General features: G+C 62.2%; 1 protein-coding gene across 1 annotated transcript; it reads left to right on the top strand.

Annotated features, from left to right (window-relative positions):
- Window positions 1-466: 466 nt before the first annotated feature.
- LOC135326632 (maestro heat-like repeat-containing protein family member 7) lies at window positions 467-12354 on the top strand. Its single transcript, XM_064504444.1, has 23 exons — window positions 467-617; window positions 830-999; window positions 1508-1602; window positions 1820-1945; window positions 2252-2331; window positions 2774-2894; window positions 3223-3309; window positions 3887-3991; window positions 4409-4589; window positions 5039-5148; window positions 5675-5824; window positions 6031-6185; window positions 6587-6734; window positions 7339-7526; window positions 7612-7749; window positions 8237-8351; window positions 8812-8949; window positions 9559-9735; window positions 10378-10533; window positions 10811-10912; window positions 11302-11404; window positions 11627-11683; window positions 11990-12354. Exons 2-23 carry the CDS (start codon window positions 831-833, stop codon window positions 12160-12162), a joined length of 2874 nt encoding a protein of 957 aa, XP_064360514.1. The 5' UTR covers window positions 467-617; window position 830; the 3' UTR covers window positions 12163-12354.
- The last annotated feature ends 3278 nt before the right edge of the window (window positions 12355-15632 follow it).

Genomic DNA, 15632 nt, shown 5'->3' with positions numbered 1-15632 from the left:
GAATGCTAGGGTTAGGGATTCGGGTGAGGGCTCTGGCAGGAGTTAGGGAAAGGAGTTACCAGTCCGTGTTTTGCCTTAGCGGTTTGGATTTGGGGTGAGGGCTTCGAGTAGGGGATTGGGGTAAGAGGTAGGGCTGGGGTTAAGTTTAGGAATGGGGCTTAAGGTTAGTGGTGAGTGCTGAGTAGGCCAGTGCGTGCAGGGCCCGGGCAGTGGGGGCTGAAACACGAGGGACGTGGCCACGCGCAGCCCCCTGCTGCCCCTCGCGCTGCCTCCCCCTGGCCTGCGGCAGCTCTCTGCTCGCCGGGGCGGCCGCGCTCAGGCCCTGGAGCCCCTTGTGGCGCCAGTGCTGCTCCTGGAGCAGCTCCCGGCAGCAGAGGTGACCTCAGAGGCGCCACCCGGCGGGGCCATTGTGACCCCCCCCTTGTGACGCCGCCGGCGGCGCTGGCAGGCACGGGCGCGGTCGCGGCCCTGCAGTGTGCGGGAGGACGGCGACGGGAGAGGGCAGGAGCGTGCAGGCTCGTGGAGGAGCCGCCGAGCGCAGCCGCGTCTTTCCCTGCCACCCCGGCAGCCCCGCAGAGCCGAGGCGTTTTGCGAGGCCTTCCCACCTGCTGGCGCGGGTGAGAGCCCCGGGGCTGGGGCTGGGCAGCGCCACGGGGGCCCTCGGCGGCGGCGGGGCAGAGCCTCGCGGAAGGGGCTGAGGCGCAGGAGAGCTGGCGCCAGGGCCGGGGCGGGCGGGGGGACGCCGCAGCGCTGCCACCCCCCCACCGGGGGACCCTCGCGGGCTCTGGGTGACAAACTCTCCCCCTCACGCCTCTGCTCTGTCCCGCAGGATGGAGGAGAGACCCCCCAGCCGCCCCCGGGCAGCCTGGGAGAAGGAGGACGGGCACCCCCGCAGCCCCCGGGCGGCCCAGCAGCAGGACGGGGCTGCCCAGGGGAGCAGCTCTGCCCCGGAACCCTGTGAGGGGTGCGAGCGCCAGGCGTCGCAGAGCCCACCGAGCAGTGAGTGAGCGGCCCCACGGGGCCAGGCCGGGGCCGGGGAGCGCGCCCAGCTCTGTGCCGGGCTCCTGTCTGCCCTGCATACTGGCGTCGGGGTCCCCAGGGGTGGTGGCACGGCGGTGCCCGGATGCCTGGGCCCGCTCAGGCCTTGGGAGCCGGCCCCAGCCCAGCGTGCGCCAAGGAAGGGAGAGTGTAGATGGACCCAGCTTCTGCTCCCTGGGACGGGCAGCGAGCGTCAGCTCCGTGGAAGGAGGAGCGACGCTGCGGGACGGGGACCTTTCCTGCCCACTTGCGAGCAAGTTCCCAACCCCGGTGCCTTGAGGCGTTCCCCCCGCCTTGCTGGCTCCAGCATGGCAGCCCGTGTGCTGGGCACCCTGCAGCCCGGAGAAGCCTGGGGGAGACTGCGTCCACGGGAGCAGGCCATGGCTGGAGAGAGGGCGGAGCTGAGAGTGCTCCTCGCTGCTGCCTGCAGTGAGTGTCTCCATTCCTGCTGTCTCTCTTCCTTCCTCAGGTGCAAGGTCTTCCATCTGCAGCTGGTCAGCGCTGTCCAGAGAGGATGAGGAAGCCCTGGAGTTCATCCGGGACTTTGTGAGCGGCAGACAGAAGGTAGCTGCAGCCATGTGCATGGGGGCCGTGCCTGAGTCTCCCTCTGGGTTGCGCCGGGTCTGGTGCCTGCTGCGAGGGTGCTGGGAGGCAGATGTCTGTGCAGAGCTACTGCCATCCAGGGCTTCCGCAGAGCACTGCAGCCGCCTGGCTGCTCTGGTCCTGCTGGCCTTTGCTGTGCCCTCTGAGCCTCCCTCCGTCTCTCTTGCCCGTGTGTCAGGAAGAGGTGCAGAAGCTGAAGTTTCTCGCATCCATCTGCACCCTCTGCAGAGGCAGCAGCTCCAAGGCCTTGTCGTGGGGCCTGGATGTTTTCTGCTGCAGATACGAGCTGGCCGAGCATATCAAGGTGAGGGGAGATGCAGCAGGTCTGCGGAAGGGGTCAAGGGCACTGGGCACAGACCCAGCTCTGAGGACAGGACTCGGGCATTGGGAGGGCTGGGGCAAGGATGCATTGGCAAAGAGCTCCTGCCGACAGGAGTGCGGGTGCCGCTGAGAAGCCCTGCGAGCTGAGGCCTTGGCGAGGTGGGGGCCATTGTGGGCTGCGGTGCAGGGATGGGGGCAGCAGGGCTCTGCCTGCCTCGCAGACTGCTGCTGGTGTGCTAGTGCTGGGTGGTGGCAGTTGCCAAGCCTGACTGCTGGCTGTGCTCTGCAGGTGCTGCTGGAAGAGGAGCCCCTGGACCAGCTGGGCACAGCAGTACGTCAGCAAGCCATGGTTGCTCTCACGGCAATGAGGTACCTAGCCGAGGGGCTGGTTTGTCCCAGAGCTCTCCACAGCGTGGCCCTGGTGTCACCGTGCCTGTCAGGGAGGTGTCCCCCATGGTGGGGGGAGGCTGTCGGTGCTGTCTGCTGGGCCTCTGCTCTCCTGTGCCCTGGGCTTGTCAGGAGGGCAGCTGGGCAGGCAGAGGGGTGCCTGCAGCTGCCCAGGGCAGCTGGGCTTTTACCCCAGGAGGGGAGGCAGATGGTTGAGAAGGCGTGAGGCCTCTCCGCCAGGACTGCCCTCTGTGCCTGGAGCAGTGTCATGGAAGGAGGGGGCGCGTCCCTGCAGGGCTGCCCTAGCTGTTCTCTGTAGCAGCCCAGGGACTCCTGCCCCAGATATCCACATCCCCCTTCCGTCAAGGCATGAAGGCAGCGCTCCCAGCCCCAGTGTCGAGCAGGCATCTCTCTGTCTTTGCAGTGCAGTGGAGCCAGTTCTGGAGGGCCAAAAGAGCAGCCTGCTGCATGCCTGCTTCAGGAGTGTCTTCTTGCTTCCTCCCAAAGAAGACGTGGAGAAGCTGGACACATCCCTGTATTCCAAGGTATGCACTGGGTGAGCCACAGGGAGCCTGCCAGCCGCTCTGGGCTTGCCCCTGTCTAGGCTGTGCTGAGAGGCGATTGTAAGATGCCAGAGAGGGCAGGATCTCAGCTTTGCTTTCTGACCGTCCTGCCTTGGTCCCCTTCCCCTGGGCTGGGCCACGGGCAGTGCCCATGAGCTGGTCTGTGTGCAGCAGCTCTCCTATGGTGAGGCCTCTGCCTGGGCACCACAAGGCAGTGGGTGTCGTGCCCTGGCAGCAGGAGTTCAACTCAGTTTGCTGGGGGTCGGAGGGAGTGGTGAAGGAGTGCCACAGCCCTGTGTCCTCCTTGCAGACCTTGGAGAGCATGGACAGCATGCTGGAGGTGCTGGTGCTCAAGTCTGCCACTTCCAGCCTCCTGGAGCTGCAGCATATCTTGCAGGTGTGGCATCTGCAAAGGGTGGGCTTCCCAGGGCCCCTTCTTGAGCTCAGAGGGAAGTGACCCCCTCAAGTGGACATGCCCCCCGTCAGTGCCATGTGCAGGCAGCACACTGCAGGGAGGGGGCCCCCCTCCCTTGGGTGAGCAGGGGTTGCCCCCTGTGCTCTGGGGTGATCCCAGCGTGCCCTGGCTGCAGCCCAAGTCCCTTCCCCTTCCCCAGACTGCTCCCGGGTCCTGGGAAAGCCTTGCCGCCTGCGCTCCTGGGCCATCGCAAGAGGCCGTGGCCCAGGCTGCCCAGGGCAGATTCCCAGGGAAGGTGCTGCCCTAAAGGCCTGCGTTACTGCAGAGGGCCCAGAGGGCGATGTTCTGGAGGGGGGCATGGAAAGGAGCAGGGTGTGTGGAGGGGGTGGGGGTCTGGCTTCCTGCCTTGGGGAAGGAGCAGGAAGCCCCTTGCAGGCTTTGCTGCAGCTCTGAGGAAGCCTTGCTGGACTGGAGCAATGCAGCCAGGGGCTTAGCAGAGCCGCTTCTGCTGGAGCGGGCCTCAGCTCTGCGGGCAGACCAGTAGCCTTTCTCCTCCCAGCTCCTGTTGCCCTTCACAACCTCGGAGAGAGCAGCTGTGCGTGAGAGGGCCGTGGGGAGGATTGGAAGGCTGAGCAACTTGCTGGCCAACTATTCCTCGCTGGAGGTAAGGAGCCAGGCCCCTTCCAGCCACCCCTTTGCCCCTTCCCTGCAGAGCAGAGCAGCCTGCAGCTTAGGGGCCCTTCTAAGGGAAGCCTGGGCAGAGGTGAAAGCGGTCAGCAAGGCTCTGGCCTGAAGCCCAAGGTCTTTGGCCCTCTTGCCATGAGCTTCTGTCTGCAGTCGTTTTTTTCTGAGGAGGCAGCTGTGCCGCCAGCACTGTGCAGGGCAGGAGTGCGCGGGGAGCATGATGTGAGGCCAGGTGTGGCAGTGCTGCCTTGCCTGGGCTGCTGCGCGGCTGCCTGGGGAGCCAAGGCGTGCAGGGCCCTCCAAAGCTTTGCCTCAGCTGGGATGCATGCCTGGGCAGACTCTTGGCTTCAGGGCTGTGGTGGGGACTGCCTGCCATCAGCCCTTCCTCCTTGCCCAGGTCTGGTGCCCCTTTGGAGGAGTTGATGAGAGCCCCACCTGCTCTGGAAAGATCTCTGTCCCAATGCTGGGACAGCTGGTGGGGCGTCTCATCCTTTGCTGCGCTTATGAGGACGCGGAGACGAACCGTGGCGCTTTGGATGCTCTTCATTGCCTGTTCAGATTCGTCGTGCAACGAAAACGTAAGAGAAGCTGTGGTGGGCTGCGTCCTTCTGGAGCCAGACCTCCTGGCAAGGCCAGGGAAGGCATGCCACTGCCTGGGCCCCTCTGCTCCGTGAGACAAAGGAGCAGGAAACCTGGCTGATGTAGGAGGAGAGGAGCAGTATGTTAGTAGCTGCCCTGAATCCCCCTGGTGTGGCAAATGCTCAGCAGCCCGTGCTCCTCGTTGGGCTTCTGTGGTGCTTCACAGCAGAAAGTGCAGTGCCAGCCCTCAAGCTTTTGGTACCCTTTGAAGCAGTTGCCCTTCTCTGCTGTGGAATAGGCGCCGAGCCTCCCTGGGAATGCTGCTCCCCATGCGTTCCTGGCATGGCCTTTTTCTCTGCCAGGCTGGTTTCTCCCTGCCGCCATGGGCGTGCCACCTTCAAGTCTCCATCACCCCTGCTGACCGCTCTGTCTTTCTGCTGCTGTTCAGGCAGGGAGCCCTTTCAGGATGATGCAGAGCATGTAGAGTGCCAGAAGGAGGTGGAAGCTGAGGATGCGCTCTGCCTTTGCTGGACCAGCAACATCAGTGTGATCATGAGGGTGAGGAGCACCTGCTTTGCTGGGCCTCTTGGCCATGGGGTCATCAGGAGATTTGGATGAGCAAAGGGATCCCTAGAGAGTAGGGCTGAGAGGGCCTCACGGTTCCTGCAGAGTGGTGCGAGGGAGTGAAGCAGCGCTCAGTGGTAGCTTGCGTAATGGCTGCAGCGTGGCAGCAGCCGTGCCCTCCCTGGTGTCTCTTCCACTGTGCCTGAGTGGGGCGTAGCCAGAGGCTTCCCTCCAAGATGCCAGCAGCAGCTGCAGCCTTGCTGGCCACCAGCAAGCTGTGGTTGCCTGCAGAGGCAGTGCAGTGACCCTGCTCCCAGCCATGCTCCCTTGCCCTGATGGCCCTCTGGCCACATGCCCCGTGGTGCCACTGCCCAGCACAGCATGCGCTGCTGGCTCTGCTGGGGCCACGGTGCCAGCCTTGCCCCACACCTCTCTCCAGAGCTGCGTGCACTGCTCAGCTAAGCGCCACTACCGTGGCACACAGCGTGACGTTTCTCCCTTCACCTCCTTTCTCCCATAGCTGTTTGTGAAAAACCTCCATCCTTCTGAGGCGACCGACGTCATTGTAACAGCCATGGAGGGCATGAGGAACTGCAGCAGCTACAGCACGGTGGTGGCTACCCACCTGCTCAACATGTTCGTGCTGGGTGCTGTCTCTGCGCTGGAAGACGTAAGCAGCCTGGGGCTGGCGTGCTTGGGCCTCGAGCCCTGTGGGCCATTGTTTCCCCGCACCAGAGCCAGGGTTCTTGAGCACCCGACCGCCTCTGAATGCAGCCAGGAGCGTTGGGAGTGGTGTAGAGGGGAGGAGATCTCCGTGGGAGGTGGGTAATGGCTGCTGTCTGGTAGCAGTCCCAGTCTCGCCCATGTGTCTTGCAGGTGTCGCGGATCATCAGGTGCCTCTACCGAAACCTGAAGTACGTCAGGGAGTTCTCGGCCCGGGTCACGCTAAACAGGACCCTTTGCCAGCTGGCCTGCTCGAAGCCTGCTGAGGTGACCGTGAGCCTGCTGTACTGCTCGCCACTGTGCAACAGGTATGGGGCCCCTGAGGCTGGAGGGCTCATGGCACATGGGGAGAGGGGCCCAAAGAGGGCCAGACGCAAGGAGCCTCCCAGGCCGCCCCTGAAGGGCAGGGCCCTCTGTCTGTCCCAGCACTGCGCAGCCCTGGTGCATCAAGCAGGTGTTCAGAAGCCAGAGCTGAGCAAGTGTGCCTGCCTTCATGCGCAGAGCCCAGCAGCTCTGCTCGCTGCTGGCTCCACAAGGGCCTTTCATCCTGGTGCTGTCCTGCCTGCGTGGGCAGGACCCCCTTGGGCTCCCAGCGAGGAGGGGGTGGGTAGGGCCAGGGTTGCCAGACAGCCCTGGCCCTCCAGGGCTTGCCCAGGCTGTGGCGCTGTGGCCAAGGAGGCACCACTGACAGAGCACTGTGGGCCTGCAGCACCGCCATGACCCTGTGGAAGGTGCTGATGGCTAAGCCGCTGGTTGCGAGAGACGTGCTGCGGGAGCTGCTGAGCTTGCTGGAGGAGCGTCCACTGCGCAGGCAGTCCAGCTGCGAGAGGGACAACAGCTGCATCCTTCCCCTGGCCGTGAGTTAGGGGACGAGGCCTCACTTGCCTGCAGGCTGGCAGCTGCCTCTGCGCACCATCTCTCCCCTGCCTATGTGCCCCCAAGCAGGGACCTCGCCTGGGCCCATGGAGACAATGTGCCCAGCGCCAGGCCTCCGACTGCCAGCACACGGGCCTGCCGAGTGCTGCTTGGGCCTCTGCACACAACCAGCCAGGCTGGCCATGCCCAGGACATCTCCATCCCACCCTGCCCCTGCATCCCCCAAGCTCTCTCGGCAGGCTGGAAACGCAGGGTAGTGTTCAGGGCAAGGCTCGGGGCTGGACTAGGGCTCCTGCAAAACCTGAGCCAAAGGCAAGGCCTGGGACAGGGATCCTGGCAGAACCTGCACGCTGCATGAAGCCTGCGCAGGTGATGGTCCTGCTGGCGCAGGAAGGCTCCTTGTGTACAGAGAGGAGCTGAGGCCCAAGAGCCTGTGGGCACTGACCCTGGTGAGGCAGCAAGGCTGTGCCCTCCATCTGCATTTCCCATGGTGCAAGGCTGTGCCTGAGGCTCCCACCTCGGGGTTTCAGGAAGCGTGGGAGGCGCTGCTGTGGAGTGAGAGGTGTGTTTGGGTGTTTTCTGCAGGCAACGAGAGCACTGCATGCAATCGTCCAGGAGCCCGCCTGCGCGCAGGTGGTGAAGGCGTTTTTCCCCCAGTTCTTCCTGGCGCTGCTCTTTCAGATGGTCTTCACAGCAGAGTTCACCCACCAGGAGGCCAACATCTTCCTGAGGGAATGCCAACGGGATGAGTCCCGTGCCTGCAGCCACGTGAGGTGCTGGATCCCAGTGCCCCGTCTCTGCTTCGGACCTGGAGGCAGGGCCAGGCTGGCCGTGTGACGTGGGCTTTGCTCCATGCAGGTGCGCTGTGGAGGCCATGAAAGGTCTCTTCAGCTGCGCTGGCTATCAGCATGCAGCCCTGGCTGTTGAGAGGAAGGGTGGCTGGGAGCTGTTTCTGCGTGCAGAGACATCTCAGAGGGGAGTGTCTGTGCTGGCCAGGTACAGCCCTTTTCTCCCTGCTCTCCACCAGCACCTCTTCCCTGGACTTGGGGTGCCCCCCCAGTGTCCTTCCCTGTGGGTGAGGGGGGACCCCAGTTCTGCAAGAGAGGAGCTGCAGCCTGAGCACTTGTGGCAAGGGGTCCCCCAGCAAAAGGGCCATGGGATCTGCCTGCCCCATTGCTGGGCAGCTGGGAGAGTTGCTGGGGGAGCAGGTGGTGTTTGGAGTGGTGGGAGAGGGTCCCTCACAGGAGTGGTGCCCTCCCAAAGGCCTGGAGTGCCCTCGCGTGGGGCCTGGGCTCCCATCGCAGAGAGCATTGGGGATGGTGTGGCTGCAGTGCCAGCGAGGGCAGAGCCCCGGGAAAGGTGCAAGAGGAGCAGCAGCCGCAGCAGCAGCTGGGAAGGCCCCAGGGGGAGAGGAATGCAAAGGAGTCAGGAAATGGGATGTGTGGGAAGGCTGTGACCAGCAGTGCCTTCTTGCTTCTGCCAGAGTGGTGAGGGGAGTTCCCAGACACCTGTGTCGCTGGATCTTCTGCCAGCTGGCAAGTGTGCTGAGGAGGGAGGACCAGTGTCGTCAGCTGCCCGCCATGGCTTTCTTCGTTGAGGTGGGCCTCATGGCAAGCGGTGCCTCTCTGGAGGTGCCTCTAAGTGCTGTGCTCGCTGGTGCCCATGCCTGTGGGGTGCTGCTGGTGAATGGAGCTGGGGCAAGACATGGCCTCCTCTTAGTTGCCCTGGCCTTGGCTCCTTTCTGCTGGGCAACCACTCGCAAGCACTTGTATTTGCTGCCTGCTTTGAGGCAACTGTCTGTGTTCAAGTGCTGCTGGAAGGGCTGAGAAGAGGAGGCTGCAGAGGGCTGGGAGGCCGGGAGGGGGAGGCGAGCGGTGTGTGCCGTGTGCCGTGAGGCGCAGGGCTGGGAGCAGGGCCTGGGAGTGTCTGCACGATTGCTGCTGCGTGTGAGCTGAGCTTGGTGAGAGCCTGGAGCCCTTGGCCTGAATTGGGGGTGGGCTGCAGGATGCAGGCAGTGGTGCCGGCTCTGCCCGTCTTTGAGCGCTGTGTGCATTTCAGCTGCTGGAGTGCCCTGACCTCGCCGATACGGATGATGCCGTCCTGCCGCTGCTTTGGAGTTCTGTGCAGACTCAGGGCCTGGAGATGCGCACACTGGCATTCAGAGGCCTCCTGAGGCTGTCGACAAGCCCCGAGATGGTGAGCAGGGGGGCAGCTGGGTGGAGCCATGCTGGCAGCCTGGGGCTTGCCAGGAGGCCCTGGGCCAGACAGTAGCTTGGACTTTGCTGGCAATCAGGAGGTGCAGTAGCTACTTCTGGGTACCTGCTGCCCCGTTCACGTGCCCCGAGTCTTTCATGCCAGGCCCTTGGCTGTGCTGCACCAGAAGAAAGGCACCAGTGCCCCGCGGGAAGAGCTCCCAGTGGTGGCGCGTCTGGGCTGTGCCAGGCAGAGATGCAGGCCCAGCAGCAAGCGAGGCAGCTGCAAAGAGCCTCCGTTGTGGGAGCGCTGTGCCCAGAGCCCCGCTGGGAGAGGGAGGATGAGCCAGAGCAGAGGGCCAGGCTAAGGCAGCCGGCTGCTGCTGGGCCCCGAGGCAGCAGCCTTCCTCCCTAGAGAGGCCCTAGCTTGCTGAGGGCCCCCTTGGAGATGGCTGCCCTGCACTGCAGCCTCTGTGCCCAAGCCGTGGGGGTGGGGGTGTGTGGAGCCCTGGCCCTGGAGCCTGAGCCCTGATGGGAAATCAGCCGCCAGAGCCCTTCTGGCCAGGGGTTCGTGGCCTTGCTTCCCCCAAAGGAAGTTGTGTCTTTCCCCCAGGCAAGGAAAATGCAGAGCATGCTGCCAGAGCTCCTGGAGTGTCTGCAGGATGTTCGCAGGGACATGCGTGTGGGAAGCCTGCTGCTGCTGCGCAACATCCTCAGCTACCTAGAGCAGAAGGGCTCCAACCCCATGGCTCTGAAGCTGGCGGAGAAGCTTCTGCTGCTCTTTGCTGACGTAAGGCTGGTGGGAGAGCCAGGGGCTCTCGTGGCGTGTCCGGGGGTCTGTATGCATGGCTGTGGGTGCTGTGTGTCCCTCTGCACCATTGTGTGCCCATGGGCATGTGTATCTGTCCCTCCTGCCCCAGGCCCTGCTGCCTGTGAGGAAGCCTTTTGCTGTGTGTGTGTCAGACCATTGCCTGTGCTGGCCTTGGTGTGCTGGGCTGTGGGACTCGACCAAACAAGCCCCCTCTCTGCCCTCGGCTGCTCCGTGTCGCGCTCGAGTCCTTGCAGCGCTTGTCACAGCCTGGGTCAGAGATGAGCAAAGAGGCAGGAGCAGGCTAGAGAGCAAGGGAGAGGCCATGCCGCGGGGCTGTGCCTTTCTGTGCTCCTCTTCTGCGCGGGGGCCCTGATGGAGCCACAGGAAGTTCCCTGCAGAGGCAGAGGGAGACAGAGGCCAGGGAAGCTTGTGCTGCTGCTGCCGGCAACCCTCCTTGGGCAGGCTGCCTCCGCAGAGGCTTGTGGCCAGCTCCGCCCTCCGGCCGGGGTGGGGGACAGTGGTGCCTGGAGAGGATGAAGCCTTGCAATGGAGAACCTTCTGCTCATGGCCAGTTGCTGGAGTCACTGCTGAGGCTTCCCCTGCTCTCCTCCCTCCCCACAGAAAGACCGCACAGTGCGAGAGCTCTCCATCCTCGTCTTCAAAGACCTGATGGGGAGTGTGGTGGGGAAGAACAAACGGTGGCTGAAGCAGCATGTGCAGAGGAGCCTGGTGCCGCTCTTGCTGCACATGAGTGAGCAGATCGCGAGCGTGGCCCAGGTACGGAGCGGTGATTCTGGGGAGCAATGCTGACATGCCTTGGGTGGGCCTGAGCACCGTGGCAAGGGCTGCTGACAAGTGTCCCTTTGAATGCACGTCAGCGTGAGGTGCAACTGCCTGTGTGCGCAAGGGCAAGGCCGAGCTGCCTGTGCCTTCAGCGAGGGGCAGCCCTGGTGCCAAGCTACATCTTCCCATTCCAAGCCTTGGCGAGATGAGGGGGATGCAGGGTGTCGTTCCCCGGCTGTGGTGGCATCTCCCGGTCTCTGCTGCTCCGCAGGCCTCTCGGGAAGCCCTTGTCAGTGCTGCACAGCTCCTGAAGTGGGAGGAGCTCGAGCAACTGGCCAGAGCATGGGAGACGTGGAAGATCGGGGAGTACCTGGTAAGGACAATGCCAAAGTGCCTGTGGTCGAGGCCGGATGAGGGCTGGCCCCCTGCACAGTGTGCAGGGCACAGAGCTGTGCCCCTGGCGCCCTGCTGCAGTGCAGAGCCCCAGGCGTGATGGGCTCTGCTGCAGGCCCCTCTGCCGTTGCTGCCCCTCAGGATGCTGAAGGGGCCCCTGGTGTGGCTGCTCCTTGGCAGAAGGCTTGGGGGGATCTCGGCAGCCGCAGGCCACAGTGTGCCCTGTGCTGCCTCCGCAGCTTGGTAGCACCCAGGTTCTAGCTGGGAGGTGTGACCAGGAAGGGAGAGGAGGTGGGTGCTGGGAGGAGGGGCAGGCCTGGCTGCGCAGGGAGTCTGGGTGCCAAGCCCCTGGCCTTGTGCTGTCCTCAGGTGCTGAGGGACAGGAGCAGAGTGGAGCAATACCTGCAGCAGAGCCGGCCCTACTTGGAGAACCCTCAGGCCTCCTTGCGGGAGGCAGCCGTGAGGCTCATTGGTGAGCCAGGAGGCCAGTGCCATGGCTGAGCATGCAGCTGGGCTGCGAGGAGGTTCTTCAGTCGCTCCCAGCATGCCTGGCTGCTGCAGCCCGGGGATGGCGCTGGGGCCAGCCTTGCCCAAGGGGAGGAGGATGCGTGGCCAGGCTGGCAAGGCCAGATGGGAGGTGTGCTGCTGGGGGCTTGGTGGGGAGGAGGAGGAGTGACAGGAGGTGTTTGCCTAGGGCTCATTGGGCAGCAAGTGAAGCAGAAGGCGGCGAAGGTGCAGGAGATCTGCGAGGGTGAGTGAGAGCAGCACTGTGTCAGGTGGCCCTGGCAGGGGGAAGAAGGGGCCTGGGAAGTGAGCTGCAGGTCGCTGCCCTGCCCCAGGCAAGGAAGGCCCTGTGTCCCTGCGTGGGGCAGAGGAGGGGGTATTTGGGGGTCACCTGGGGCGTTCCTGAGCAGCACCTTGCAGCTGCTCTGTTTGTGCCACGTGCTCCCTGCCCACCCTGGGAAGAGCTGGGTGGGCCTGGCCCTCTTTGGGGGTGCTTGGTGGGCTCTCTGCAAAGAGGGGAGTCTGTTATCTGCTCTGTTGCTTTCTCTGTCAGCCCTCCAGCTCCTGGAAAATGACCCTGACCCCTCAGTGCGTTGCCTGGTGACACAGACCTTGCTGAACCTGAGAAGTGCCAGGACAACGTCTCCATCGAGGTTCAGCTTTGGAGCACTGGGTCAGTGGCTGCAGAGAGCATGGCAGAGGGGTCCCCGTCCCGCCAGGAGGTGACTCTTTGAGCAGAGCTGGCACAGCTGTGCCAATGCCCTGGTGCGGCACGCCGCAGACAAGCAAGTGTGCTGGAAGGTCTGGGCCATTGCTGGCATCTGCTGCAGCCACAGGAGAGCTCAACACCTGGAGTGCAGCCTGTCCCACTCTTGTGCTCCCCCTTCATGCCTTTATTGTGCTTTCCGCAAAGATAGAGCCCTGTTTCTTCATCCCGAGTGCGTGTTGTTTTTTTAGGGAGACAAGAGCGAGGGGGAGAACTTATTCTCTGCAGGACTCTGGCTTGTTCTGGGTGTGGCAGATGTCCTCTCTTTCCAGCATGCCAAGACAGTGGCGAGCAGATTGAGACACTCTGGTTTTGCTGCAAAGCGCCAGTTGGCCAAGGCTCAGCTGAGCTCCCTGCCAGCAGCCCCTGCCCCGAGACAGCCCCCTCCCTCCCCAGCCCCGGCCCGTCTCTCCATGGGGGTAGATGCAGGGCTGGAGCCTGTGTCCTGGCAGGAGCAGGGTTTCCCCTGGGGCCTGGGGTTGTGTTTGCAGCACCTGTGTGCGTTACCCACCTGCGAGGGGTCTCGCTCTGGGAAGGCTCCTCTCCCATGGGCCTCCCACAGTTGGGGTGGAGAAGAGTGGGGGATTCTCCCCCGACTCAGGGGCTGCTCAGGAGGAAGATGAGGGTCCTGGAGCACTGGGAGCTGGCAGTGCGAGTGCGGAGCTGGTGCCAGGCTGCAGGGGGGCCTTGCAGCTCAGGGGTTCAAGCAGCGGCCTCTTAAGCAGGGGTCGGGAGCACAAACCTCCCCAGGCCTGGGTGCGGGATCCTGGTTTGCTCGTCCCGTGGGCACCATGCAGGAGCTGCCAGCGTGAGCTCAGCTGCAGCCGGGGGCCGTGCTGGGGCCAGCACAAAGGCACCTTAGCAAGGGCTGCCGGCCCTGCTCAGCCCCACGGCCCCTCTGCCATGGGGCGATGTCGCCTTCTGATGCGACAATCTCCCGTTCGCCTGAGACGGCACGGAGGCTCCCCCAGCCTCCGGGCCAATGAGCACTGACACCAATATGAGGATGCTGCAAATGGCGTTTATTGTACGCATGTATTTGCTTATATACCTACAAGCATACTGCTATCTCTACGTCATATCCTTCCTCTTCCTTCCTCTTTCCGTGCCATCGCGAGATCTTCTGATCGCCGTTCCCTACATCTCCCCCTCCCCATGCTTTGACTATGCTATTTGCTTTAAATTGCCGTGTCGCGGGTTAAGCGTTCATAGTGTGGGTGTGGGTGGGACCACCCCTTTTCTAGCAGTTGTCTTACCAAGCATCTAAACACTAGTCTACATACTAATATACCTAGCACGAGCATCAGTAGCAGGTGCAACTCTTCTATTAGTAATTGCCTGGCCCATGGTCCTAGCCCAAGCCAATTACCACTACTGAACCCAGAAGGTCAAGCTCTTGCGGGTCCCAGGGCAATGACGCATTCAGCGTGTCAATGCTCTCTCAGCTTTGGTAGGTCTACGGTCAAATTCAATGGGACCCCTATTAAGCATGTCTTAAAAGGGCTGCCCCGCACCCACCAACGTCAGGCAAAATTGCTTATTTCCTGTCCGGTTTGCCAGGTGAGTCATAGATTGTTACTACCCCATTTCACTAACATTGGTTCGCCTTTCACCCCTTGGAGTCCCAGTCCCAGCATCGCTACAAGGAGAGCTACTTGGGTTGCTCCCCCTGCCATCTTCTCGGGTTTTCTGGTTACGCGTTCTTCTTGTGGTTTCATGCGCCTTTTCTCATCTGTTCTTCTTCTCCTGTCTGCTGTCTTTGCTGCTAGAAGGGATCATCAGCTTTTCAGGGTGGTCCTCCCCTGCAATAAAACTCAGACATTCATTAATTCACCTGACTCTCTGCTTCCTGTCTTGTCCTTGCCCTGAGGTCTGGGCGTACCCACTTCATAGGGACCCATCTTACCATTTCTCCCTGCCTGACCGCTGCATACCCTCGTCCTTGGGTTACCAGTTGCCACCCCTCTTCCCATTCCCCTTTTTCCGGGATTCGGACCTTTACGTCTGGTCCCTCGTGCATCGCTCGGACCACCCAATGCTTTTCCGCTGGCGTCTTGTTCTCCTCCCCCCTGATGAACTGATTCAGACCGAATAAGGCGCGCATAATTATTTCTGATTGTTTGTGCGCGGGGATTCTTTGTGTATATCCTTCCCCCTCCCCAAGAATCTCGATCCTTTGCTTTAAAGTGTGGTTTGCTCGCTCGACAATGGCTTGACCTGTGCTATTATAGGCAATACCATGCACTAGCTTAATTCCCCACCGTACGGCCCATTCTCTCGTGCTTTGCGCTGTGAAACACGTGCCGTTGTCTGTTTTAATAGTTTCTGGGGCACCCAGCCAGGCCATTGCCGTGTGCCAATGCAACTGTGCCGCCCGCGCTGTGACTCGTTTATGTTGGGTCGCAACGATGATACCGCTGTGTGTGTCCACTGTAACAGCCAGCCAGGGCCGTGGTCGAAGTCGCTGGCACATTGTGAAGTCCGTTTGCCATATTTGGTTTCCTTTCAGCCCCCTGGGGTTGATGCCGGCGCCCCACAGGGGGGTTTTTTGGCAATACGGGCAAGCCGCAACCACTTCACGAGCCGTGGTGAGGGGGATGTTGCAGCTTTTTGCCAGTGCTTTTGCACCAACATGGAGAAGGTCGTGCACCTGCCTTGCTTCTGCGACTGTCCACACACCTTTGGCCGCTTGATCGGCTTTATTGTTGCCTTCTTGGTACACTCCTTGGATTGCCTCATGACTCCGAACATGAATAACGGAGGCAGTGGCCTGCCGTTGTTGTAGGGCTTCTTCTAGCATTAGCGCAATGGGCGATCCGGCCCATCCGGGATACGACATGTTGTGTAACAATTTAAAGACGAACATGGAGTCTGTCACTACATTCAAATGCTCTTCTGGCCACATTTGCAATGCCTGCGCCACAGCTCGGGCCTCTAGATGCTGTACACTACTGTCCGGCTCGCTGATCTTCACTCGGTGCCATTGGGCCTTCTGATCTTGCCACACAACAACCGCTGCCCTGGTCACCGATGACGCGTCGGTGAACACTGTGCGCCCAGGTGCAGGTCGCTGTAGCACTCGGGCTTTCAGATGGGGCCGAAGGACGGTGAGGTGTGTATACATCTCCAGCACAGGCGATAATCTGATTGTTCCTGGGAATCCTTCTAAAGCTATTGCTATACTATCTTGTTTCTGGACCACGCTGTCCCATTGACTCCTTTTTACCGGCAGGTAAATGGACTCAGGCTCCTTCGCGAAGTGCCGAACGGTGGCGGTTCGTCCCTTCTGTATCATCTGTGCCAACGCTGTTACGATTGTGACGTATGCCGTACTTATTTGGTTCGACACTATCCACCATACGACTTCCGGACGCTCCGGCGTCCCTTGTCCTAAAACGCCTATGGCTCCTGTTCTTGTAACTGCCACGTA

Source organism: Dromaius novaehollandiae, unplaced genomic scaffold, assembly GCF_036370855.1.
Source record: "Dromaius novaehollandiae isolate bDroNov1 unplaced genomic scaffold, bDroNov1.hap1 HAP1_SCAFFOLD_33, whole genome shotgun sequence".
Taxonomy (NCBI): domain Eukaryota; kingdom Metazoa; phylum Chordata; class Aves; order Casuariiformes; family Dromaiidae; genus Dromaius; species Dromaius novaehollandiae.
This window is presented reverse-complemented; position numbering and strand designations above follow the sequence as displayed.

What these genes read in the sequence shown, in the direction of transcription:
- LOC135326632 (XM_064504444.1), top strand. Translation starts at nt 831, where the DNA reads ATGGAGGAGAGACCCCCCAGCCGCCCCCGGGCAGCCTGGGAGAAGGAG. An exon ending in CCAACTATTCCTCGCTGGAG is followed by an intron (nt 3,992 to 4,408) that starts GTAAGGAGCCAG and finishes CTCCTTGCCCAG; the next exon opens with GTCTGGTGCCCCTTTGGAGG. An exon ending in GGTGCAGGAGATCTGCGAGG is followed by an intron (nt 11,684 to 11,989) that starts GTGAGTGAGAGC and finishes TTTCTCTGTCAG; the next exon opens with CCCTCCAGCTCCTGGAAAAT.